This window comes from Aspergillus pseudotamarii, assembly GCF_009193445.1.
Source record: "Aspergillus pseudotamarii strain CBS 117625 unplaced genomic scaffold BDV38scaffold_1, whole genome shotgun sequence".
Lineage (NCBI taxonomy): Eukaryota > Fungi > Ascomycota > Eurotiomycetes > Eurotiales > Aspergillaceae > Aspergillus > Aspergillus pseudotamarii.
In genome coordinates, this window is record NW_022475015.1 from 172411 (window position 1) to 197756 (window position 25346).

Below are 25346 nucleotides of genomic sequence, written 5' to 3' on the forward strand. Positions count from 1 at the left end.
TCCCAGGCCAGATCAGCAATCACCATCATGAATTTCCCACCCGCACCAGCAGCGAATATTGGTTCGTACCCACTCGATCGTACATAGGATGGAGGGAGTACTGACATAGTTGCGGGATAGATTGGACGAAGTTAGGGCTTGCGGTGACGGACATGGGTAAGAGAGGACCTCTCCCGGGAATGGACCCGCAACGAAGAAACCAAGAATAAACGCTCACATTCCATTCTCTCTGTTATAGTCAATGGCCATGTGGAGTCGACCTTTTCCATTACCACCGGAAAGTGGACATCACCCAAATTCGTGGAGGATCCGTATCTTCGCATCCACGGGTTGGCCCCTGCCCTGAACTATGGACAACAGGTGTACGAAGGATTGAAAGGTGAGCTTTGTTTTTTCCTATCTATCCCCACACAGGATTCTGCCCTGGATCTAATTATAGAGTCATGATTAGCCTACCGATCAGCCGCTGACCAGATCCTTCTCTTTCGCCCACAATTCCATGCGGCGCGCATGCAACACTCTGCCGACGTGGTCTCCATTCCTCCCGTCCCCACTGATCATTTTCTTGAGTGCGTGAATCTTGCGGTCGCGAGAAATGCCGAGTGGGTCCCGCCTCACGCGAGCGGCGCCGCCTTGTATGTGCGCCCGGTCCTCTTGGGCTCCGCGGCGCATTTTGCACTGACCCCTCCCACTGAATATACCTTCTGCGTATATGTGCAGCCGTTCAGCACTTATCATGGCATCGCGCCCTTGCCCGCGGTCGTTCTCGAAGACTTCGATCGTGCCGCACCCCGGGGAACCGGCCACGCCAAGATCGGAGGCAATTATGCCCCCGTGATGAAGTGGTCGGAAAAGGCCAAGAAGGAGGGATTTCCTATGACCCTGCATCTGGATAGTGCCACTCATTCCGAGATCGATGAGTTTTCCACATCCGGATTTCTGGGGGCGAAAATGGACGGGGAGAAGCCCGTGTTGGTGGTGCCCAAGAGTGATAATATCATTGGGAGTGTGACGTCCGATAGTTGTATGCAGATTGCTCGGTCCTTGGGATGGACTGTCGAGCATCGTTCAGTACGAACCCTCCCTTGGCTCTCTTCCGATTGGGTCCATAACTAACCGTCCGTTTAGGTCAAATACGAGGAACTTGCGACCTTCAAAGAGGTTATGGCCGTCGGCACTGCTGCCGCCCTGGTTCCTATTCGATCCATTACCCGGACGTCGCGCGACGACCATTTCGTCTACACGGAGGAGACGACTGCGGGTCCTGTTTGTCAGCAGTTATATGCCGCGCTCACGAAGATCCAGCGTGGTGAAGTTGAGGACCAGTTTGGATGGCGTGAAGAGGTGAAGGGGACACCTGATGTGGGTTCTTCTGGTTCTTTCTGTATCATTATGTAAATAAGTTCGTATATGAGGAATGTTTAGCGATTCTAATATTTTCACTATAATCTGACAGATCGCCGTATCCAAGACTGAGAGTACGCTTAGAATGTAAGTGTCACTATGTGGAAGCCGCTAAATGGCCCCCAACTACTACTAAGGTGAAGCGTTCAAACTTAACGTGAAAAATAGGCTCTTCGAAGTATGCTGCCGGTTGGAAATACACACGGGGCTGGGGTTGGTTGCTGAACTGCTCTCGCCTTTTTCCGTCTGATACGGAGTAGAAAGAAAATAATTCTAATAATAGTTTGTAAGGAAACTTGACATAAACTATCTTGTCGTCCTTTCTATTTTTGTTTAGTGTTAATCTTAATTTCTATTTATTTATTTATTTTCTTAATTTACTAAACCCATGGAAGACAGAGATTTACTGAATGTAATCCAGATTCAGAACGCAAATGAACCAATTTCATTCTCAGAAGAACACCTTCGAGGCCACTCGAGAGACTATTTAAAAATACATACTCACGTCGTATCATTCCTCAAGTCACTTATCAACCGAAGAAAAAAAAAAAAACAAGAATTCACCCTATCGGAAAGAAACCTGCACAATGGGGCCATCCTTTGCGGCCGTAACATGATCGCGCAACTGGTATTCGCCCTCGCGCTGTCTTCCAGGGCCCATGGTCTCATTTCCACCCCCAACCTTCTCATCCTCGCCTGGCGCACTCCGGAACTCATACTTCGAGAGCATATAAGCCATAGTCAGCATCAGCTCCGTCCAGGCTAATCCCTTCCCCAGACAGCTCCGCGGTCCAATGGAGAACGGATTGAAAGCCGACCGTGCAAGCTGTACCTTTTCCGGCACGGGGTCGAGCCAGCGCTCGGGGTGGTATTCAAAGGGTGCTGGGTAGTAGTCCGGGTTGTGCTGAATGGCGTAGATGCAGGTGCCGACGTCGTAGCCTCGCGGGACAACCTGACCGTCAATGGTGACTCCGTCGTCAAGGACTTCGCGCCAAAGGGAGCTACTGGCGGGTGGAGACATTCGCAGACTCTCGTCGATGCATGCGCGCAAGATCACGCAGTTGTTCAGGGCGGGTCCGAGGGCAACGTCGTCGGGGCCCGGGAACGCGGCGCGAACTTCTTCCTTGGCTTTTTCGTACCATTCTCGGTTGCGACAGAGGTAGAAGAAGGTCGAAGCGATGGCGGTGGAGGAGGTGTCGGATCCTTAGTGGTGTTAGGCGAAGGGACTACCAAAGTTAGGAGATGGGAGAGATAGAGATGATCTTACCGGCAACAATCATGGTGGTACTTTCAGCACCGATCTCTGCAGGTGTGAATCCCTGCTGCGTCTCCGGATCGACCGCATCCAGCAAGAATGAAAACGCATCGTGACGCTTCAAGGGCTTTGCCGACATGCGTTTCTTGAGAAGAATGTTGACGAAGCGAATGAACGCATTTCGGCCTTGAATTGCCTGAGGGAAGAGCCAGCGGTCGAGACGGCGTGTGGATAATTCACCGGCTTGGGATAGGACTCCAGTACGCACGTTAGAGTCCTCAATGCACTTGACAATCTCCCGGTTTTTGGGACTACCAATAAGATCAAAACTTTCCCCGAAGATGATGCCGGACATGATGTCGAAGGTGAGATAGTTGGCTGGGCGAAACGTCAACATCTTAGCTTTCGCTAGGAGTGGGGAGGACAATACATACACCATTTCCCCATATTCTGCGGACGAGACCATTCACCAGCTTTTCCGCCCGAGATATCCTTGGCCAGCTCGTCGCAGAACTTGCGTACAAGACTCATGATAGTCCCTTCGAAGCCACGCAGGGCGGCATCTCCAAAGCCCTGTCCGATGATGCGTCGCTTGCGACCGTGTTGCTTTTTGTCAATGAGGGTGAGTGTGTTAGGAGCGCGGTGAACCATGGCACCGTAGGCGGCCGACTTCTGGAAGCTTTTGCTGTACGCATAGATCTCTGGGAGGTTCGTTGACCCGGTTAGTGACTTCTTTCAGTGGCCCGGAGCTCGACAAGTGACAAACCCTTCAGGCCGGTGTTGGTATTGAACAGCACACGATTTGGTGCATATCGAACATAGTTGCCTTGTCGCATCACCCGTTAGTGAGTGCCACATTGGAATAGAGACCGAGGGTAGTATAACAAGCTCACCATATTTCTCATGGCAGCGCATCATATCAAGGTGCAGGTCTCCTTTCCAGGCGTAGTACCCTCCATAGAGGTTGGTCACTTTGGCCAGCAAAGGACCCGGGTACTTCGCAAGGGGATGGAACCAGATACGGTAGATGCAGATAGCAAGCACCTGACAAACTCGTCAGTGAGGATTCCATCCTCGTTAGGGCTGGAAGCAAGGGCTCACGTAGGCCAGACATGCAACGGGCACAGCCGTCACATAGGCAAAGAGAGGCACATGTCTCAGCAGCGCGACTGCCTGCATGATGGGAAATTGTTTGATTCAATACTAAGTGGATGGTAGAATGATTGATGGTTCACGGACATGGGCGTCAATGGTCATGACGGCAATTCGAGCCAAATAAGTCCGGCGAAAAGACGTGGTGATAGCAGAAGCACAAGGCAGGAGAGGCCTCACAACCTCGGTGGTGAGGTGAACACATCGCGCAATGTCATCTACATTGTATGATTCTGGGTCCAAGGGCCACCGTCTGACAATGATCGAGATAAATTTAGATCACGGTTCCTGATGATCAAAACCTGGGGGTTTCAGATTGTCGGGCGGATCCTGCGACTTGGGGGCCGATATCAACAAGTTGTCTGTCCGCGTAAGCCCTAACGCTATTTCATCATAGATGTAAGCATGCAGTGTGAGCCACTAGCGCGGTTCGCCTTGGAGCTGGATCACTCAAACTTATTCAATTGATCGCTGCTGCTGCTGCTGCTACTGCATGAGTGAGATGTGATGGTGGTTTTTCCTTTCTCACGTTTCGCCTCAGCCCCCGAAACACTTCGCCACGTGTGTAGTAAGCCCTCGGTTGTTGCTGACACGAACTATACTGAATATCGAGTAGTATGAGCTTGGAGAGGGGAGCCATACACACGTAATAATGTTAGACCCTGGCAGTCGAGTCGCTTTTAAGTACTGGTGTCGGTCGACCAAAGTCACCCGACTGTAAATGACATTGATACCCAAGCAACATCGCCATGTCTGCCACAATGCAGCCGGAAGTTGAGCAGCAGCTTGCATATGTGCTCTTGATTGAGCTGTTGGCGTGAGTGTTACTTCGTACTTATGTCGACCATGCCGATATCTGACCAAGGAAATAATCACTTGTAGGCATCAGTTTGCGTCGCCAGTCCAATGGTAAGTCTCCTGTCTGTGTAGTATTAAGGAAGGCTAGACTAATCACACTCTCTAACACAGGATTGAAACCCAAGATGGACTCATCACCGAACAGAATGTCGAACGGTTCATCGAAATCGGCCCGGCAGACATCCTTACCGGCATGCTCCGAAAAACCGTCGGCCAACAATACAAATCCCAAGATGCCGCACGACACATGACACGAAAGCTACTCTCTTACGCTCAGAATGCAGACGAAATACAGTATATCTCGGGGTCATCAACAGCAACCAGCCGACCAGCTGTGAAGCCTCACCCGTTATTGTCACAGGGGCCGTCGGCGTCCAGTAAGGCTGCGGAAAGCACGCCGCCAGCTCCTGCTGAACCTCAGGTCAATACTGCGCCGGCCCCTGTTGTCAAAGTAGCGATGGTTGCGGATGCTCCTGTACAGGCAAAGGATATTGTGATCGCTATCATTGCACAGAAGCTGAGAAAGAGTCACGCTGAAGTAGCCACAGACAAGACAATCAAGCTATTAGTGAGCGGTATGGTCTTCCCTCCTATCCGTCCATTGTACTCACTACAGCTGCTGATGTCCCGAGTATAGGCCGATCGACGTTGGAAAATGAGATCGTGGGTGACCTCGACGCCGAGTTCGGATCCCTTCCCGAGAGGGCGGAAGAGCTAGGGTTAGAAGAGCTATGCAATACTCTACAATCCGGCGCAGCCTTCTCAGGACAGCTGGGTAAGGTATCCACAGGGATCGTCTCCCGTGTCTTTGCACAGAAACTTCCCGCTGGTTTCTCCAGCGGTGATGCTCGTGAATATCTACAGACTCGATGGGGTTTAGGGGCCGGACGTCAGGATTCGGTTTTCTTGCGAGCAAGCACAGCACAGACATCCTCCCGATTGGCAAGCTCGGGAGAAGCACAGACATTCTTTGACCAAATAGTGCAGCAGTATGCCACAGACAATGGCCTCAACCTGTCTGCATCCGCGCCGGCCGCGGAGGCAGCAGCAGTTTCGGCTCCAGTGGACAGCAAGGCTCTCGGCTTGGTGAAGAAAGATCAAGAACGGCTCCGGAAGGCACAGATGGAACTCTATGCACGGCTGCTTGGAAAGGATCTGGGCCACGATGCGCGAGAAGCCCTCAAGGCACAACTGGCGACCGTCAAGCTGCAGGAGCAGCTGGACTTCATCACCGCCGAGGTGGGCGATGTCTTTATCTCCGGTATTCGTCCGTTATGGGCAGCTGCCAAGGTTCGACGCTACAACTCCAGCTGGAACTGGGTGTTGCAAGATACATTGCATCTCTTCCACCGGATTCTGCGAGGGAACTTTGGCAATGCCGACTTCCCTAAATACAGCAACGCCATCGCCAACCGATCCAGTCCTCGCTTACTGCAAATGATCAAGTATCTGTCGAACAGCCCGTGCTCTCTCTGGGGTACTCGCTTCCCAGAAGCCAAGACCGTGATGCGCCGTCTGGTGGACCTCTGTGAGAAGCCCCGTGCGCCTCGATTTGAGCCGTTGGCTGCGAACTACGACGCCTTCATCAAGGGCCCTAGCACTACGGTGGACGAGAACGGTCATATCAAGTACCGCGAGGTCCCTCGCGGTGGATCCCCCGTCATCGCGTCGATTCATATCAAAACCCAGCGACACTCGACCTGGCTGACCGACCGCTCGGTGACGGCGCTGTACCTGGACGAGGTGCAATCATCCTGGAATGACGGCATCACGTTCATCAACAAGTGTGTGCTCATGACCGGAGTGAGCATTGGATCGATCGGAGCCGAAATTCTGAAAGGCCTCCTGAGTGGTGGCGCTAAGGTCGTCGTCACCACTAGTAGCTACTCGTCCGCCACGACTCGGTTTTATCAGCGTCTCTATGTTGAGCATGGTTCGCGGGGATCCGAACTGATCGTCGCCCCATTTAACCAAGGAAGCCAGCATGATCTTGATGGCCTTGTGGAGTACATCTACACATCTGGTACTGGCCTGGGCTGGGATCTGGACCACGTTGTTCCCTTCGCGGCGATCTCCGAGGCTGGACGCGAGATTGATAACATTGATGCCAAATCTGAATTGGCTCACCGAATCATGCTGACCAACACCCTCCGTTTGCTGGGAGCCATCAAGAAACAGAAACAGCTTCGGGGATACCGCACCCGGCCGACCCAAGTCATTCTTCCCCTCTCGCCTAACCACGGCGCGTTTGGCAACGATGGTCTGTACGGTGAGTCGAAGATTGCCCTCGAGTCCTTGTTTGAGAAATGGCACTCGGAGAGCTGGTCCACATACCTGTCGATCTGCGGTGCGGTCATTGGTTGGACGCGTGGTACCGGTCTGATGGCCGATAACAACATTGTCGCGGCAGGGATTGAGCGTCATGGCGTGCAGACTTTCTCCACCGCCGAGATGGGGGCGTACATCTTGGTGCTTATGACTCGGAAGCTTGCCAACCAATGCAACGTACAGCCACTGTATGCCGATCTGACCGGCGGCCTGAATACGATTCCGAATCTGAGGGCCACCTTGGACAAGGTTCGACGCGAGATTGTCGATAAGAGTGCTATGCGCACCGTCCTCGCACGGGAGCAAGCTGCTGAGCAGAAGCTCACTACCTGTAGTTCTCCAACGATGCAAGAGAAGGGAGCACGAACGCGTCTGGCAAATATTCGGTTCTCATTCCCCGCGCTGCCCGATGCGAAGACCGAAGTCGACCCCCTGCGAGCCACATTGATGGGCATGGCAGACTTGGAGCGCATCGTGGTGGTCACCGGCTTTTCGGAGGTTGGCCCGTACGGCAACTCTCGGACTCGCTGGCAGATGGAGGCTACTGGGCGGCTGTCCTTGGAAGGGTGTATTGAAATGGCATGGATTATGGGCCTCATCAAGCACCATGACGGCCCGCTGGACGGGAAACACTTCACCGGCTGGGTGGACGCCAAGACAAAGAAACCCGTGCAGGACATGGACGTCAAAGCTCGGTATGAAGAGCATATCCTCAACCATACAGGAATCCGGCTGGTGGAGCCCGACCTGGATCCTAGCGAGCCACCCGGCAAGAGACGGCTCCTGCAAGAGGTCGTGCTCGAGGAAGATTTACCGCCCTTTGAAGTCTCTCCCGAGGTGGCAGAGCAGCTCATCAATGAGCATGGGGAGAATCTGGTTGATATCTCGCCGCAGGGTGAACAGTGTGTCGTCAACCTAAAGAAGGGCGTGGTGTTGATGATCCCCAAGGCTCTGCAGTACCAGCATGCGGTTGCGGGACAGGTCCCTACCGGCTGGGATGCACGCGCCTACGGCATACCGGACGACATTGTCGCCCAGGTTGACCGTGGAACTCTGTTCACCTTGGTCAGCACCATGGAGGCGCTTGTGGCCTCGGGAATCACCGACCCCTACGAACTATACCAGTACATCCATCTCTCCGAATTCGGCAACTGTATTGGCTCAGGTCTTGGTGGTGTGCACTCGTTGAAGAAGATGTTCCGGGATCGGTACCTGGATAAGGATGTGCAGAAGGACATTCTTCAGGAAACCTTTATTAACACCACCGCTGCCTGGGTTAATATGCTGCTGATCTCCTCCGCTGGCCCCATCCGCACGTCGGTTGGTGCTTGTGCCACTTCGATTGAGTCTTTGGAAACCGGATTTGAGACCATCGTCACTGGACGTGCCAAAATCTGTCTTGTCGGTGGATACGATGACATGACACAGGCGGTAGCGGAGGAGTTCGCCAATATGAAAGCCACTACCAACCCCGAGGAAGAGGCCAAGAAGGGTAGGCTCCCGCAGGAGATGTCGCGGCCCGCTGCAGAGAGCCGAAGCGGTTTTGTCGAGTCTCAGGGCAGTGGTGTTCAGGTTATCACCTCGGCCCGTCTGGCCCTCGACCTGGGCCTGCCGATTCATGGCATTGTCGCCTGGGTGGGAACTGCGAGTGACAAGACAAGCCGGTCGGTGCCTGCACCGGGACAAGGCATCCTGACGAACGCACGCGAGAAGCCCAACAGTCGATTCCCATCGCCACTGCTTGATATTCGTTACCGCAAGCGCCGTCTTGAGGCACGGTTGAATCAAATCAAAGAATCGGTTGACCTCGAGGTACAGATGCTTGAGGAGCAAATGACTCAAGATGGAGAGGTTCCGGAGGAACTCCAGGAAGAGCTCCAGAACCATAAGCGCTTCGTCGAAGGCGAAGCCGAACGCCAGCGCAAGGAAGCCTTGAACACATTTGGTAATGAGTTCTGGAAGAATGAGTCCGCTATTTCTCCTGTTCGGGGTTCTTTGGCCGTCTTTGGTCTGACTATCGGTTCGTCATGCCTCTCTTTCTGCATTACATGTTTACATATCATTGAGCTGACCACCTACTAGATGATCTGGATTTCGTTTCCTTGCATGGCACTAGCACCGTCATGAACGACAAGAACGAAGCCTCAGTGCTCGAAGCCCAAATGCGACACCTCGGCCGTGTACCTGGGAATCCCCTGTACGCTATCTCCCAGAAGTATCTTACGGGTCATCCCAAGGGTGCCGCAGGAGCATGGATGCTGAACGGTGGCCTCCAAGTGCTGGACACAGGCCTCATTCCCGGCAACCGCAACCTGGACAACGTTGATGGGAAGCTGGAAAATAACGAATACATTCTCTACCCTAACCGCAGCATCCAAACCAAGGGATTGAAGGCCTTCTCGGTGACATCCTTCGGCTTTGGACAGAAGGGCGCGCAGGCCATCGTGGTGCACCCCCGGTATCTCTACGCTATGCTTGAGGATGGTGAATACCACGCATATCGGACGCGCCGTCTGACCAGATATCGAAAGGCATTCCGCTTCTTCCACCATGGCCTGGCCACGAATACCATGTTCGTGGCTAAGACCGAAGCTCCCTATCGACCAGACCAGCAAAATGCGGTCTTGTTGGATCCCACGGCACGAATGCAGTCAAAGGAGTCAACGGAGTCCGCCGAGCCAACAATTGGGGTTTCATTCTAAACCTCAATATGTTTTTCTTTGTTTCTTTCTTTCTCCTCCGTTTCTTGGAACCATGTTCATTTCGTGGCAGTGTCCTATCCTTGTAATTTGAGCGAATTTCTTTTTTTTTTTTTTTTTTTTTTTTTTTATCCCCTTTTTTTTTTTTTTTTTTTTTACCCCCGGAACTAACGGAGCATCGCCGTGGAAGCTGTGGCGAGGAGCAATTGGGCACTTCTGTACATACTACCTGGCCAAGTAGTAGTAGACTAGACTGATCGAAAAATTGACAATTTATCCACCGACTCGCGTCTAAAAGAGGTAGCCTGAGGCCACGTGACAGCACCAACATTCGGATCCCTCCGTCATTGGCCGCGACGTTCATAATCTGATAGCCCTAACAGAGGAACTAAAATCCCTCGCGTTGGATTTATCCGTTGTCTAGGGAGATAGTGCTTGGAGTGCCCCACTGGGATTCAGCGGGGTTTAAGTCTTAATGAACAGGGATCGACCACAGTCCCAACCGTGAGACTTGAGCACTCAGCACGGGTGTTGCCAGGAGGCCTCGAAGAGAGCCTCATACGCCGTATGAGACGACCACAGGATAGCGATCGCTACTGTTGCTGAGCAAAGCGAAATGAATTAGTATTCATCGGAGGAGATAGTGGGCCGAAGTCGCGGTTATGCCTCCTGCCACCTCGACGCAATTTAAATCCCACGGGATCAACGGCACGATTGGCTGTAACCCCTCGCAGGGGAGGTTGGGAACACTTAAACGTTGCATCATACCATTTAATGCGGCAGATAATCCTGGTCTTTAATATTGGAGCACTCCCCGACTTTCGATTTTCTCTTTGTTAGAACAGGCCGTCGGAAACAAACCGGCAGGAAATTACTAGGTATACCCTGGGACTTGGCGCCAGCTGAGCCAGCCCTACTGTGTGGATCAGCCTTGTGTGGACAACGTCAAAGATAGCGCCACTGGACGTCAACAAAGAAGATCGACTGGAGTTGAGTGCTGGGCCTGGTCCACCGAGCTCAGTCAATCTGTTGCTTCCCTGCCCAAGTTTATAAATTCCAGCCAGGGGACCGCCCAGTCGAATGATCCTAGAGACAATCATCGTTCCCGTCTTTACTCCTACCATCAAGATGAAGCTCCTTCAGCTATCGTCAGTGCTCCATTTCCTGACTCTTAGCTCAGCTCTCACTATCCCCTTAAACCGAAGCAAACGGTCTAATGACGCCTTGGCCCACACTGCCTCCCTCCTCGCAACCGGGGGCGGGCACAATTTCGATGTCGACGTTGTTGTGGGCGCCAACAACCAAACCTTCAAGCTCCTGGTGGACACAGGAAGCAGTGATCTCTATATTATGGGAGACGGCTTTACCTGCATCAATGCCACCAGCAACCTGACTATCCCCCAGGCGGACTGTAAATACGGTCCAGAGACGTACGCCCCCTCGTCGAGCTACCAGCAGGTTCCCAACGAAATGTTCGGAATTGAGTATGGCGCCGGTCTTGCAAGTGGCGTCATGGCCTACGAAGACATTACGATTGCAGGAGTCTCAGTGCGCGCCAAACTGGCAATCGCAGACGTTTCTGAGCCGATGGGTCGAGAAGGGATCAGCAATGGGGTCCTGGGCCTTGGCTATCCCAGCTTGACGTCGGCTCATCCGGGCACGTCCGTCCCCAATGACACGTACTTCTACAACCGGGCGGTGTATAGCCCGGTGTTCAACGCCATGTTTGAACACGGCCTGGTGGAGCCGTACTTCAGTATTGCACTGGCGCATACCGCGCGGGATAGCATCGCCACATTTGGAGGCTATCTCACCCTGGGTGATCTGCCGCCGGTGGAGCCTAAGTCGGACTTCAGCACCGTTCCAGTGGAAGTCCTGAAGAACATTCCGGCTGAATTCACATCGGGAAGGCAACAGAGGGCCTATTGGGCTTTCAACGTCTCGGGCGTGAAATATGGGTCGTCGGGAGAAGAGGAAGCTGCTCTCAAGACTGACAATAACCCATGGCAGGTATTCGTGGACACAGGAAATGACTTCTCTATCCTTCCCGAGGCGGTCGTGGACCCGGTGAATAAACAGTTCTCGCCCCCAGGCGTCTGGAACGACCAGCTGAAGGTTTATGTGGTCGATTGTGACGCGAAGGCGCCTGAGTTCGGTGTGACGATCGGGAACCAGACATTTTACCATGCCGCGGAAGATCTAATCTACGATGTTGGCGAGGGTGTCTGTGTCTCGGGGTTGTTGCCAGCAGAGAAGGTGGGGATGAAATACATCGTGGTATACGTCTTAGGAGCGCCCTTCTATAAGAATGTTATCGCCGTGCATGATTTTGGAAAGAATGAGTTGAGGTTTGCCCAGAAATGACGCACGGATTCTTCTGCAGGAGAGCGAGGGCATTACTTTTTCTTTCCATAGCATTATGCGGCGTTCACGACTTTCTATCTCCATGTGATATTGATAATGATGTACAGCTCGTAGGAGGCTTGACCAATGGTCCTGATTATAAATATGTTGTTAGTTAATAAATCGGAACGATCTAATTAAATACAGTCCTTGAGAAGGGCTCTGTTGATCCCTTACCTAGGCGCACCGCAGAACGTACTAATATCGGTAACGGGCCATAGCATCGGCATCCTAGTATTATCGTTGGCCAGTTAATAAAGTCACTGTCCCTAGATGGATTGCGGAGTGATGTATTGACAGTCGAATGCTCGTTCCTAAAATCCACTCCTCTTAGTAAATCAGATCAACCCGGAAGCACGTGCAAACTAACTACTATATTCTCCTTAGTCGTCATGCCCTATGAATCTTCTCTCGAGTGCTCTCTGATACCTAAGACCGCGTATCGAATCATGTCGACGTGATGATGGGGGCCGATTAATTTGCTCTATGATTTCAACTCTCTTCCCCTTTTTCATATTCTTCTTGCTTTACGAAGAATTGGAAGCACTTTGTGAGGTATCTGTTGTACGATAGATACGTCTTACCTTATACGACAAGAGCAACGCACGACCATTTGGCGGTTTCAATCGAGTGGACAATCTACATGTACTGAACAGAGAAAGGATCGGCAGGCATCTCGTTCTCTCAGCGGGAAACGACCGACGGGTTTTCATGCGGTTGAGCTGCCGAAGGGGTGCTACGGCAATCATGTTATATCGGTCCATCCGAGTACATCCCATGCACGGACACAACTCTATGACGGTCATCCGATTCCGCATAAAATGATATGTATCGGTTCTTGTGCGTGATTGACGGGCATTATGGACCAGCTGTGACAATAGGGCTATCGCGATGGGTCCATCCCCCAACGGCAATGATTCAGCGCTACACGACGATCGGCCATGATTGGGCATTCTCGGCATGTAGTGGGGACACTGAGTCAGTGCGAGTCGTCACGAAATGGCAAATGAAGCTCCGTTTCTGCTTCTTTGCCACGGATTCGGGGTAAGTCAACGTGGTTGTGGGTTTTTCTATAGGGGAACACATTGTGGTACTGTGTCCGCTAGTCACGTCATGTGCGTCAATCTCTCTCTACCTGTTCGATATCTTATGCAGGATATGCAGATCGGGGCTGTCCTTGGGTAATCTCCCTCGGAAACTTGAGCTGGAATGCACCGAATTTGTACCTTTAAACAAACAAATAGACTACAAACCTATTGAACTTTCGTGATAGACAGACTACTCGTTGAGAGACTCAACAGGGAGCTCAGCGGATACCAATATCGGCCAAGACTCGCGGGATCTAGACGACGGTCACGCCTTTGATCCGATATCACGTCTTGGTTGACACGAGGAGTTATGAAGGCTTGCATGGTATAAGCACAAGTAGAGCTCCACGGACTGGAAATCAGTTTTAAGATGTTTTTCATATATCATATCGGCTCTTGGGTTCCGAACCGATACTGACAGCCCAGCCCAAATACTTTTTTCTTTTTTTTTTGTTTTTTTTTTTTTTTTGGGCCTGCTCCTTTAAAAACCAGTCACTCGTTTCTTTCCATTTCCGATGTCTACTAATCTCTCATAGCACGGCCTGTCTACCTATTCATTACCTTGCTTACACCTAACCCCTGACTACGTGCATGGCTCGATCGAGGTAAGATACCTCGTCTCTACCATGGAACCCACCGACTATAAGGAATCAAACACAAGCGCCACAACGATGACGGAGAAGGAGCCCGGATCTGAACAGCCAGACCTGGAGCAGGGCAAGACACAGACGGCAGAAACATCTCATCTCTACCCCGAAACGGACCTCGACCGCGGAATTGTGGGATGGGAAGGACAGGACGACCCGGCGAATCCATTAAACTTCGCCCCCGGCAAAAAATGGGCTTTACTAGCACTCATCAGCGCCTTTACCTTCGTTAGTCCGCTGGCATCGAGCATGTTCTCTCCGGCCGTCAGCTATATGGCTGCCGACTTCAACGAAACCGACGAAACGATCATCTCCTTTACTGTCAGCATCTACCTGCTGGGCTATGTGGTATGGTTCTTCTGTGTGCGTGTCTGATGGCACGATCAAGGGGGTTCGTGGCTGACGAGATATGATGCCTCACAGTTCGGTCCCCTAATCCTAGCTCCGCTCAGTGAGATCTACGGCCGACGAATCGTACTCAGCATATCGAACTGGTTCTTCGTCGTCTGGCAAATCGGATGTGCGCTCGCCCCGAATATTGCATCGTTAATCGTGTTTCGACTCTTCGCAGGGATCGGAGGATCCGCATGCCTTACGTTGGGTGCGGGGGTGATCGCGGATCTCTTTGAGCCCCAGCAACGTGGAAAGGCAACCTCCATTTGGGGGGTCGGACCTCTGATCGGTCCGGTCGCTGGTCCCATCGCCGGAGGTTTTCTCGGTGAAGAAGTCGGCTGGCGGTGGGTGTTTTGGGTGCTGTTAATTGTGGGCGGCGCCATGTCATTGGGAATTGAGATCCTCAATCGGGAGACGTACGCCCCGGTCATCATCCGCTGGAAAACCGCCAAGCTGTCCAAGGAGCTGGAGCGAACAGACCTGCGCAGTGCCTACGACTTTAAGAGAGGGCAAGTCTTATCGGGCGAGCTGCTGAAACAAAGTCTCGTGCGGCCTATGTTGCTGTTAGTCAAGTCACCAATTGTCTTGCTGCTGTCGACGTATATGTCCCTCGTCTATGGCCTTCTCTATCTTTTCTTCACCACCATTTCGAGCGTCTTCACGGGACAGTATGAGTTCTCAACCGGCCTGTCTGGGTTGGCCTATTTGGGTATCGGGGTCGGTTTTATGCTTGGTCTTGTCTTTGTGGCGGGCACGAATGACCGGATCATGGTAAAACTGGCTGCTCGGAACGGAGGCAAGACTGAACCGGAGATGCGACTCCCCCTGATGATCATCTTCTCGTGTATTCTGCCTATCAGCTTCTTCTGGTATGGCTGGACGGCCGACAAGCATGTCCACTGGATTGTACCCATTATTGGAATGGCGCCATTTGGGATCGGTATGATGGGTGTTTATCTTCCCATCCAGACGTACATCATCGATTCATATCCCGCCTACGCCGCATCAGCGAACGCAACTTTAACGGCGACGCGTTCCCTCGTGGGCGCATTGCTTCCTTTGGCCGGTCCGTCGATGTTCGAAGCGCTCGGCCTTGGCTGGGGGAATTCCCTCCTCGGGTTTTTGGCGTTGGCCTTCGTTCCGATCCCTATCGTGTTTACCAAATGGGGCAAACGTATCAGAGAGAAATACCCCGTAAATTTCGACTAGGGGAATGCTTGATGCGGGTTTGGTTCTCATGAGAATCACACGGCTGCCAGCCCACGCATACACATCGAGTCCCAAAGCTGGTGGATACATAATAAGCATAGATCTGTATATACTTGCGACCCGTTTCCTTTCAACAGCAATTAGAGAACCAAATCATTTTTCACCCTGATAAAATTCTTTGTCCACGAGTTCATAAGTGATAGCCCCAAGATCAACTCCGGTAAGCAGTTGAGGATATCTTTGCATAAACTCAGGTGTAAGACCCCATCCCGCTTCGCTCAGAAATGTTTCGAAAAATTTCTCTTTTATACACAGCTCGTTGTGCGAGTTCCGCTCGAGGATGCTCTCACCCCAGGGCCACCGAACCTTGACACAACATGAGAACAATCCAAAAAGGTCGTCGCGCCGATCGCGGAACATATCCCAATGTCGGATCAGATTCACTCGGATTTGCGGCCAGGGTATATTGTCGAGTACCATGGGATGTGTAATCTGGAGCTGATCGGGGACCGGGCGCAGAAAGGGTGGGATATTTGCGTACGTGGTCGGGCTGGGCGATACGATCCATCGTGTTAGATGGTAGCATAGCCACCCGACCGCTAGGCGTTCGGGGTCACGGATCGGGCGTCTCTGTGTGGCTTTGTAAATCATGTCCGCGAGATAGTTTGTCCTTGTGCCATACAGTAAGTCTAGTGGAGAGGAAGGGGATTCGGGACATAGGGCTATGCGCTCCGGGCATTCAAACCAAGGACAGGAAATGGTTTGCGGGTGCAAAAAGTCGTCGTCGTGCCTAGGAAGTTGTTTCCAGGCGAGACTGGTGTCCACCGCTGGGAGTTCTATGGGGAGAGTCTGTGTGAAAGAGGTTTGCCCATAGCTCGAGTCACTGATCAGAAGTGAGGATGGGCTTGTATCATCGCGTGGGGTATGATTTCTGCTCGATTGGATCCGATTCGAAGCCGAATCAGTGTTGTTCATGGGCTCTTCAGGAATTGCGATCAATCCTAGTACACGTTGATCGGAAGGTTCATGCGCATTGGCCGGAATTTCAGCTGGATTTGTATCCCAGGAGTTGACGAGGCACTTTAAGTGTTCCTGGCGTGACCGAAGAGCTTCATTCTGCTTCCGGAGACCGGTAATGACTTGCAGGAGGCGCTGTATGCCTTGATCGTCATGGTGTTCCCGACAATGAGCAACTTCTTTCTCGAGCACGGCCATCTGTTGTGAGCGCTTGCTGCGAAGGTTCTGCTGTGCGCGTCGGTCGCGTAGCCGCTTTTTCTCTACCGATGACATTGTCCGTAGTTGATCTGGAGGTGGGAGGAGTGGATTGGTTGACCGGTCGGAGGTTAAGACGGGGAGGTTTCACGGCGCGATTCGGGCGGGTAAGTCATCGCAGAGAAACCCTAAACGATTTAATAATGCAGCGGAGTTGCAAGCCCTGATAGCTGAAGCCCCACGTTGAGAGGGGACTCTTTTGTGTCTAGAATGAATATGAATATGAAGAAGCCCTTTTCGGTTGAAGCTCCCGTAGCTGTTCCACTTCGGGAAGAATTAGGACTAAACCTGGAAGGGAAGGCGGAAACTCCTAGTTAGGCTTAGTTAGGTTTAACCTCTTGTCAGATGATTAGTACCAATTGTCACATTACGGAGTACGTACATACTACTACTCCTACTGCTACTGCTCCTACCGCTACTACTCCTACTACGAGGTATACTCTTGTCATAGCAAAAACTCCGACCAAGAATTCAAGGAGAAATACACAATGGAACTACCGCGTTTTCAGTGAATACCGTCAGACTCCATTCCAAGATACTGTATGTTCCCTGGAACCGACCTGTCAGCACCATGTGACCCCAAGCTGACGGACAAGCTGCTCCTTATAAAAACTGGGTCGGCTTCGCTTGCTTCTCCGTCCCGTCGCGGGGCCAAAGAAGAGTCCGATTGTATGGGGCAAGAGAATTTCAACCACCATTACTTCTTCATTTCACCACGTGTCCCCTGGAGTCTCTGCTGGGTGGGCCAATCACAGTGTCATATACCCCAAGTGCCCCGATGTGGGGATCTGAAACGCATAGAACCGAAGCTAGGAAGCTGGCGAGGAACCACTTAGCAACCTCTAGTCAGCCCTAATGCGAGTAAGCACCATTGTGTTGCCGCCGGGAGCGATAGATTAGTGTCCTCGGTTCGTTATAAATACAAGGCCAGCTAGCCCGTGTGCCTGGGAATGGGCCGAACTATTACCATCGTCAGTGCTCAAGATGCTTCTGCCCTACTATCTTCTAGCAGCTGCTGCGACCGTCATGGCGTCGCCTACCGTGTACCTTATCCGACATGGAGAGAAGCCAGATGATGGCGGCAACGGTCTCAGCGCTCAGGGGGTCCAACGCGCTCAATGTCTCCGATCCGTCTTTGGCAAGGATTCGAAGTACAACATTGGCTATATAATGGCACAAACCCCCAAGAAGAGTATGTTCGACAACAGGCGACCAGTCGTTCCTGACAGGTCTAAATCGCTAACAATGACTGCTACAGGCGGCAAGCGGGTCCGTCCGTATGAGACAGTTCTTCCCTTGGCCGAGGATTTGGGTCTTACTGTGGATACTTCTTGCGACCGCGACGACCCCAAATGTGTGAAGAAGGCCATCGAAAATTACAAAGGGGATGGGAATATCTTGATCTGCTGGCAGCATGAGGCGCTTACAGATATTGTGAAGAAGCTCGGAGCCGATGATGCGCCGGAGTATCCAAGTGACAGGTGCTGAAGCCTTTTTCCTTGCCCTTTCCCATTTCGAATCGAAATCATCATAAGTCGGATTCTTTTCAGCGTGCAGCCTAAATAGTGATAGTCTACTGACGTCTGATGATAGATTCGACTTGATTTGGACTGATCCTTCGCCATACACAAAGATCACGGAGACCACGAGTGAGCAGTGTCCCGGACTGGATGGTTAAGCATCAGAAATGTTGAAAAAGTAGTACTCGCCTTGCGTTCTTTTTATGAAAACAAACAATCAGTTATGGCTCTAAGATATCATCCTTCGCATTCGATGTCCGTTACGCTTTTGTTATTACCGCAAGTTATTTTGCTCTAATGATTACTGTGGGTTACTTGACTTGGACTTTGAACATTATGAGGCTCAAGAGTGGTCGATTTCTGGGCCAGTATTCACGGGCAACCTCAACCAATCCGAGCTATGCAAATGACTGGTAGTTGCCGAATACCAGCGACCCCCCTGGAGAGGGCTCCTACTATGAATGGAGGTATACTTCGCGGTTGGCCACCTTCGTTAAGTGGTGCTTGACTCTGCCAAAAAATCTATATATATGAAGAGATCCTTAGGACGATACTCCAGTTGTAGCCGGAAGCCTCTTCCATGGGCAACATAGATAGTTCTACACTGTGAGCCATGTCATAAAGAAGCTCATGCTTTGACGGGACATGTTTGGGTGCCATGCTGGTACGGCCACTTATGGATTCCGTTCTAATAGTTCATGTACCAGGAGAGAGTTTTCATGATGGGCTATTGTGGTGTCGAGTGTACTAACGTCACAAGCAAAGAAATCAGCTATATGTGCTAAATTGTGGTTCATTTTCTCCTATTAGGACTCCATTACTACGCCCACGCTCCCTTTCATGGAAAAAGCAATTACGACGCGCATTCGGGACAGCGACTCTTAGGCTTCAGCAATTCCACCTTCTTGAGGGCCTCTTCGAAAGTCTCGATGAGTTTATCAGTATCCTCAAAACCAACACTCACGCGGAGAATATGTTGCGGAACTCCATACTTCGGCGCCTTCTCTCGATTCCTATAGTTCGCCAACTGAACAGACGGAATGACTAGGGTAAATTTCGTGCTGAAGCTGGAGCCCTTGCACACATTAAGAACGTTATAGAAGTATTCAGCAACCTGAGGGTCATGGAAGATAGGGCAATACTGAAGACGTTCGGATAACCGCCGCTGTGACGCATTACGCTTCTCACATGAGGTTTATCCAATGGGTAGACGTTGCTTTTATCTTAGAGGCAATGCCTGGGGCGCAGTGGGAGGCATCCATTGCTGTGGGATTGTGCCTGAATCTTCCATCATCACACGCATAGAGCAATTGTTCTTCTACTAACGGGTAGATTTAGCAAGCTGCGAAAGTTAGTTTTATATAAATCAAATTTACTTGTGAGTATAGCATAAAGCCAGGGCAAAGAATTATTACGCCAAAAGCATCCGTGAGAGCCTAGAGCCAGTTTCTATTACGTTAGAAAATGCCAGTTGGATTGACCCTCCACTTGGCCCATCCATATTCCTGCATGAGCCTCGCTTGCATGCATGCATCCTGAGATTCACCATAGGCCTGTCCAATCAGGGCTAGAGACGGGCCCGAATCCATGCACACATGTATGGGCTATGGGGCTTGCCTCAGCCCGCCACGCCCAGATCTGTAGACTTCTCGTGAGAGGTCCAAAATCTTTCAGCTCGGCAATATTATATTCTCGGGAGTAAATAGTACATACAGATACATATCCCGGCTCCCGCAGGATGACGATCTTATGCATATTGTGGAAAGGAAATCCCGGTGAAGAGGAACGTAAGGCAACGCGAGATTCGGATGAGACGAGTGAAGACTAGTAGTTCATACTGACCAAGTACCTAGCTGGGAATTCGTACACACCCCAGTTCAAGGAGATTCTGTACTTCCTGTCCACAAAAAAAAAAAAAAAAAAGAAAAAAAAGCCCGAGACAAGGTGGTTGCGTCTTAGCAATAAGCACCATGAAACACTGACTGGACGAACTGGCTGTTATCGTAGACATTAAACACCTATCCATATTTCACATATTCATATTTAGAAGGCAACGATAGTTTGTCGAATGGCCTGATGGTACCTATAGAGCTATAGTAGGGGAAAATCTTAGAGAAACTTCCAATGATGCACTTGGGCATCATACAACTTGGAAACCGTCCACCTCCATTGGCGTCACAGTTGCCAACTGACCCCGAACGGGTATATTCTTTTCCCCTCCAACTTCTGGAAACGACATGACATTGACACCCTTTTGGAAGATCAAACAATACGATGAACCCCCATAATGGAACATACCGAGCTCATCACCCTTGCTCAAACAATCCCCTTCGCACACAGAGATCTCACAAGTGGATATCTCAGCCATACCAATGGCTAGAAATGCCATCAGTCCAATTTCTGGGTTCTCTGCTTCAATAAGTATCACAGCGCGTGTTGCCATGGCCGCCAGGTATCCTTGGTAAAGGATCTCATTTCCGGGATCCTTATTCGGCGGGTTGACATTCAAAGCTTCCGGGGTGGAAAAATACGTGCCATCCAGTACGTAAGACTTAACAACCTTGCCTGAAACAGGTGAGTGCCATCGGTGATAGCTGAAAGTATCCAGATAACCTTGGTAGACCGTCCCATCAAGGAAGGGCGTCACAAAGGTATTTCCAAGCATATCAGACAACGAGTACGTCTTTCCTTTGATCCAGAATGAGTCACGGGCTTTGACCTGCCTCGCAACAGCAAAGGGCTGCGACTCGCAAGGGTTGACGATGACACTATCATCATCGGGAAAGGCAACTGGTCGAACACCCTCTCTGAATCTGCGCGTGAAAAAGTCATCCCAGGACTTGAAACCATAGTGTGGAGCATCGGGGTTACAGATATACAGCTCCTCGAATTTAAAGCCCTCGCCGCCGATGTTTGCTGTGTCAGTCAACCTCCGAAGGCCTCCTGTGCTGAACCAACCAGCTATAGAAGTATTGAGCACACCAGCCGATTCCGGTGAAGACAGGAAATCAGCCCAAGCATTCAGAGTCTTCTTGATGAGCTTGTTCACCTCAGGATCCTGGAAAAAGGCGTAGCCACTGACAGTTGGCATAGAGGATTGAAGGAGGACAAGCATCGGCACACCGGGATGGTCATCAGTCCAAGGGGGTGCATGCGTAATGATGTAGTTGAGGACCCGTAGCAACTTATGGTAGTCATGAATCTCCACATTCTGCTCTATGCCAAGCCTACATTCCTGGGCTTCCTGGAGCATGGACTGGAGGAGCATATAGATACGTGGATTGGTTTCAATGAGGCGCTCGAATTCACCCAACACAGGGTGCAGATCTTGGGGGTTCCTCTCTACCTCCCCAAGCAGATTGGCAAGCCAGGAGACGTATTCCTGATTACCAGCGGCGGGCACATGCCTGCCAAATCTATCATGACTTATGTCAGTGTTTCTGTCTTTCTTTCTAATTTTCTTTTTTGTTGTTGCCGACATGAGCAGGCAGGATTGACATACCCCTAATACAAACTTCTCGTCAGTTACTGATTCAATTGCGAGGTAACCGCTCGTGGATGCTTACTCACTCTGGTTAAGAAAGCTAATAGGTCCGATATCATCTGGACTGATGCTTTTGGGCAGCTGTTGAGCAACTACTTCTTGCAAGCCTTTGCCTTGTAATTGAGGACGTTAAACCCACTTGTATGACTATTCTCAGAAAGCGACCTTAATGTGCCAATATATTCTTGCCATGATGTTTCACGCCCTCCAGTGTGGGGCACTAGCCCTCGCAGAAGGCAGAAAAAGTTTAGATACATCTAGTTCATGGTCTGAGCGTGACACCAATCCTATTGACTTTCAAAATCATGGTGCATTTGATATTTGTCGGTTCAAAGGGTAGAGTTTCTGCAGCGCTGCCCCACCATGAAATCTTGGCGTCAATACTAGTAGATTTGCAGGTTGCCTGCCGAGGTGTGCGTGCATTAATCACGTCCAGGTCGTAGCAGCATTTGACAATGCATTGCAGCAGAGGGTATGAATTCGATCCATGGCTTCCCCACTGTAGACATCACCTAAGCCAATGCTCAGTCAGCTCATGATGGGTCAAAATTGATGTATCAGAATTGCGGAGCGATCTCATGCGTCACCCTTTTCTTGGTGATTATCACGATTCATTTACGGAAAATGCGGTCAGCTAGACTGAACCATTCGATGTGACTAGTTCTGTTGGAATATGAACTTGAGCACGGTCCTCGAATCTCTTAAATAGACCGCCTCTTCTATTTTCTGATGACTTGAAAGTTTTCAACTTCTAGCTGCCCACGTGGTATTATCACTCGGAGAACCAGAGAAACGCAAAAGGATTACGACCAAAAATACCCACAAGAAGCTCAATCCGTCGCTTGTCTAAATCATCAAGTCGACTCTCCGAAGGCATATACCTAAACAATGGGTGAGCCAGACTATTACCAGCCAATTGTGGATGCATACCAAGATGCCTACGCCAACGACCATGTTCTTCTCGGGTTTATCCAACGAGCTCTGGCCTACCTGGAACCACACTCCCGTATTCTGGATGTTGGCTGCGGAACGGGGAAGCCTCTGGACATGTGCTTAGCAGCCGCGGGGCATCAGGTCGAAGGCATTGACAAATCACCCACGATGATTGACTTCAGTCGGAAAAATGTGCCTAGCGGCAAATTCCATATCGCGGACATGTGTACCTATGAGCGTCCCATCGGAAGCCAGGACCTGGACGCCATTTTCAATGTTCGCGCTCTTTTCCGGGAAACTCGGGCTGAAATTGAAACGTGCGTTGGGAACTGGGCAAAGTGGCTGAAACCACAGGGTCTCCTATGCGTGGTTGTCCTGGCCGCCGATGACTATAACCCTGCCAAGATCGAACACTACGAGAGCGATGGTCATTGTGCAAGGGTCAAACGACGATTCATGGGTAATGACGAGCACTGTGTCCTCTTTTCTCGCACGGGTTGGGAACATCTCTTGCAAGTCAACGGTCTTGAGGTCTTGGATGAAAAGATGGAGCTTTTTGTGCCGCCAGAAGAGGCCGATTCGGACGAGGCAGCGCAGTATTGTTTCGTGGCTCGGAAATTGTAGCAATAATGACCACCAATTGCATGTCCTGTTCATACTATATTCATGTTGATATGAACCTATCACCACTTCTGCCTGATAGCACGTGTTCTTTCAGCTCAATCTTCAAAGCCTATTGTGTTTGTAAATACAGAAGAGGTATATGCAGAAGTAAACTATCAAACCTTATGATTGTAGATCTCAGGTAGCCACGGCGGAAAGGTACATACATGACCAGTCAGGATAATGCCGATCTCCATAGCTCCCGACAGCTCCCGATGGTCAACTACTGATCGACACCACTAACGCGGGCACCCTTCACACCGCCACCTTATATACTCCTTCTGCTGTGGTGGGGAGACTGACCCAAGCAGCTAGGCCCAAAGGTACAGCTTTCGGGCTATGGCCATTCACAAGCGTGCTGCCTTGATGCCTGCTGCCCGCAGGCTTCCATCATGTATTTCGATCGTCTCTCGTTCTCTCACCCCCTTCTCCTTGCTCGTTCAAGTGCTTTGTTAATGCTAATCTTCTGAGCAATGGTATAACTGTTGCGTGATACTGCTAACACTGCCCTGGCTGGCTTATTTCCGGCTACACCCTCTCTTGGGCCTGGTCCCGATATGCTTTGATCGAACGAATAACAAAGATGTAGTTGGAAATCAAGCAGTGATCTATCAGTGGATTTAACAAACATCTGTAGAGGGGTATCAAGGAGACATGATTACCGAGCTGCTCCTGCTTTATTCCATTGATACTTCCATCCATACTCAAACAAGATCTCCGCCAACGCTAGTTGACCCTTCTTCACAGCTATATGCCGCAAGGTGCTTCCAAAACTGGTGTTAAAGTTGAGGAACACGGAGAGCCGATCTTGGGGTTCTTAAAGCAAGAAAGGTTCCCAGCTCCGGCTTATACATGACCAGAGCCGTTGGCACCCTCTCGGGTGGAGAATATTCAAGGGCAATTTCATGCTCAGTGATCCAGTGTTTCTTTTCACAACCCCACGAGTACAGGGATGTACATGTCAGCCTTGGGGAAACAACTTCTGAGCCGCGGAACACTTATGCACCGGAAGTGCGTTTCCGGGATGGTGGGATCTACTCCGGGGATTCAAGCCTATTCCTCCTGTTGACGAAGTTCTAGAGTCCGCGAACGCACGAGCTGGAGCTGAGAGCGGTCTTGCTCCAGGAATCCCTGGTCTGTTTCCTATGGCCAGTTTTCTCCACAGATCGATGATTGGTTACTTGATTGATTGATCAACTGTCTCAGCGGCTCTTTTCCCCCAGGGATTACTTCTGGGGTTGATTTGATTCAGTTATCCTGAGGTTTTCCACTGAGTCGCAGCTTTATTATGTTCCCTTAAAACCTTTCTAGCCGGGTGATGTGCGAGTTTATGGAAACAGCGACCCTGAAGCCACCAAACAACAAAGTGTGAGTGCACCACTTCCATATCGCAGGATCATGTCTTCGTCCATCGATTGCTCTCGTTTCAAAGAAACTGCGGAGTTGACGCGTTATATTGGCCGGCCGTCACTATGTGGAGGACATTGATTGTGTGAGGCTAATATTAATAGAAGCCCAAAATAGCCGCGGCTTCTAGTTTGGCAGCCCTTTACATGACTTAGTTCCTGAGGCACGCACTCAGGGTTGCAATCAACATATCGCTGACCAAAACATGGCTCACGGTCCAATGCAAAACATGTCAGAGACCTGCCGAGACGAGGTGCGAAGATTCCACTGCCAAGTCAGTCAGACTTGCAACGACAGGGACCAGGGTTACATTGACGCAAATTAATCCCGCGTTATGTTTCGAGACTATTTCTCTTCCAAGAAATGATCTTCTACTAAGTGCCGATATTATAAAGCTTGGCAGGGCGGGTTCCCTACGGACCCCCGGCGGGGAATCCCTGATGTATCCTGACTCTCTCGTCTGATAGGGTTGGAGACAGTAGATCTTCACCCCCTCCGATGCCCTTCCTCTAGATCCCATGACTTGTTAGGTTACAATGATCTCTGCAGAAACAACTGATTTCCTTATATT

General features: G+C 50.8%; 9 protein-coding genes across 9 annotated transcripts; 6 read left to right on the forward strand and 3 right to left on the reverse strand.

The window, feature by feature from the left end:
- Window positions 1–27: 27 nt before the first annotated feature.
- BDV38DRAFT_276650 (aminotransferase) lies at window positions 28–1398 on the forward strand (the record flags this gene model as incomplete). Its single annotated transcript, XM_032058264.1, has 5 exons — window positions 28–61; window positions 121–156; window positions 239–379; window positions 452–1071; window positions 1129–1398. The coding sequence occupies 5 exons, from the start codon at window positions 28–30 to the stop codon at window positions 1396–1398; spliced, it is 1101 nt and encodes a 366-aa protein (XP_031919627.1).
- A 571-nt stretch (window positions 1399–1969) lies between these two features.
- BDV38DRAFT_276651 (cytochrome P450) lies at window positions 1970–3838 on the reverse strand (the record flags this gene model as incomplete). The annotated part of the gene is made up of 6 exons (XM_032058265.1): window positions 1970–2607; window positions 2672–3037; window positions 3094–3360; window positions 3426–3485; window positions 3553–3703; window positions 3761–3838. The coding sequence occupies 6 exons, from the start codon at window positions 3836–3838 to the stop codon at window positions 1970–1972; spliced, it is 1560 nt and encodes a 519-aa protein (XP_031919628.1).
- A 722-nt stretch (window positions 3839–4560) lies between these two features.
- Window positions 4561–9699, forward strand: BDV38DRAFT_276652 (uncharacterized protein; the record flags this gene model as incomplete). Its single annotated transcript, XM_032058266.1, has 5 exons — window positions 4561–4628; window positions 4694–4720; window positions 4781–5244; window positions 5307–9017; window positions 9080–9699. The coding sequence occupies 5 exons, from the start codon at window positions 4561–4563 to the stop codon at window positions 9697–9699; spliced, it is 4890 nt and encodes a 1629-aa protein (XP_031919629.1).
- Window positions 9700–10294: 595 nt separating this feature from the next.
- Window positions 10295–12634, forward strand: BDV38DRAFT_231662 (pepsin-like aspartic protease). Its single transcript, XM_032052958.1, has 3 exons — window positions 10295–12192; window positions 12299–12413; window positions 12470–12634. The coding sequence occupies exon 1, from the start codon at window positions 10777–10779 to the stop codon at window positions 12058–12060; it is 1284 nt and encodes a 427-aa protein (XP_031919630.1). The 5' UTR covers window positions 10295–10776; the 3' UTR covers window positions 12061–12192; window positions 12299–12413; window positions 12470–12634.
- A 1179-nt stretch (window positions 12635–13813) lies between these two features.
- BDV38DRAFT_266789 (MFS transporter) lies at window positions 13814–15436 on the forward strand (the record flags this gene model as incomplete). Its single annotated transcript, XM_032056477.1, has 2 exons — window positions 13814–14182; window positions 14258–15436. The coding sequence occupies 2 exons, from the start codon at window positions 13814–13816 to the stop codon at window positions 15434–15436; spliced, it is 1548 nt and encodes a 515-aa protein (XP_031919631.1).
- Window positions 15437–15512: 76 nt separating this feature from the next.
- On the reverse strand, window positions 15513–16897 carry BDV38DRAFT_649 (bZIP transcription factor). The gene has a single exon (XM_032063695.1). It carries the CDS (start codon window positions 16724–16726, stop codon window positions 15590–15592), a length of 1137 nt encoding a protein of 378 aa, XP_031919632.1. The 5' UTR covers window positions 16727–16897; the 3' UTR covers window positions 15513–15589.
- Window positions 16898–17141: 244 nt separating this feature from the next.
- Window positions 17142–18603, forward strand: BDV38DRAFT_231666 (putative phosphoglycerate mutase family protein). The gene is made up of 3 exons (XM_032052959.1): window positions 17142–17900; window positions 17967–18189; window positions 18302–18603. Exons 1-3 carry the CDS (start codon window positions 17693–17695, stop codon window positions 18384–18386), a joined length of 516 nt encoding a protein of 171 aa, XP_031919633.1. The 5' UTR covers window positions 17142–17692; the 3' UTR covers window positions 18387–18603.
- A 1765-nt stretch (window positions 18604–20368) lies between these two features.
- Window positions 20369–21831, reverse strand: BDV38DRAFT_289502 (phosphatidylserine decarboxylase family protein; the record flags this gene model as incomplete). The annotated part of the gene is made up of 3 exons (XM_032061250.1): window positions 20369–21644; window positions 21731–21732; window positions 21799–21831. The coding sequence occupies 3 exons, from the start codon at window positions 21829–21831 to the stop codon at window positions 20369–20371; spliced, it is 1311 nt and encodes a 436-aa protein (XP_031919634.1).
- A 1015-nt stretch (window positions 21832–22846) lies between these two features.
- On the forward strand, window positions 22847–23355 carry BDV38DRAFT_231673 (uncharacterized protein). The gene has a single exon (XM_032052960.1). The coding sequence runs from the start codon at window positions 22874–22876 to the stop codon at window positions 23327–23329; it is 456 nt and encodes a 151-aa protein (XP_031919635.1). The 5' UTR covers window positions 22847–22873; the 3' UTR covers window positions 23330–23355.
- Window positions 23356–25346: the final 1991 nt, after the last annotated feature.

Bases quoted from the DNA above. Each gene is read 5' to 3' on its own strand.
- BDV38DRAFT_231662 (XM_032052958.1), top strand. From the start codon at position 10,777: ATGATCCTAGAGACAATCATCGTTCCCGTCTTTACTCCTACCATCAAG.
- BDV38DRAFT_649 (XM_032063695.1), bottom strand. From the start codon at position 16,726: ATGTCATCGGTAGAGAAAAAGCGGCTACGCGACCGACGCGCACAGCAG.
- BDV38DRAFT_231666 (XM_032052959.1), top strand. From the start codon at position 17,693: ATGCTTCTGCCCTACTATCTTCTAGCAGCTGCTGCGACCGTCATGGCG. The intron at 17,901-17,966 runs GTATGTTCGACA...TGACTGCTACAG, and splicing joins GGCACAAACCCCCAAGAAGA to GCGGCAAGCGGGTCCGTCCG. The intron at 18,190-18,301 runs GTGCTGAAGCCT...GTCTGATGATAG, and splicing joins CCGGAGTATCCAAGTGACAG to ATTCGACTTGATTTGGACTG.
- BDV38DRAFT_231673 (XM_032052960.1), top strand. From the start codon at position 22,874: ATGATTGACTTCAGTCGGAAAAATGTGCCTAGCGGCAAATTCCATATC.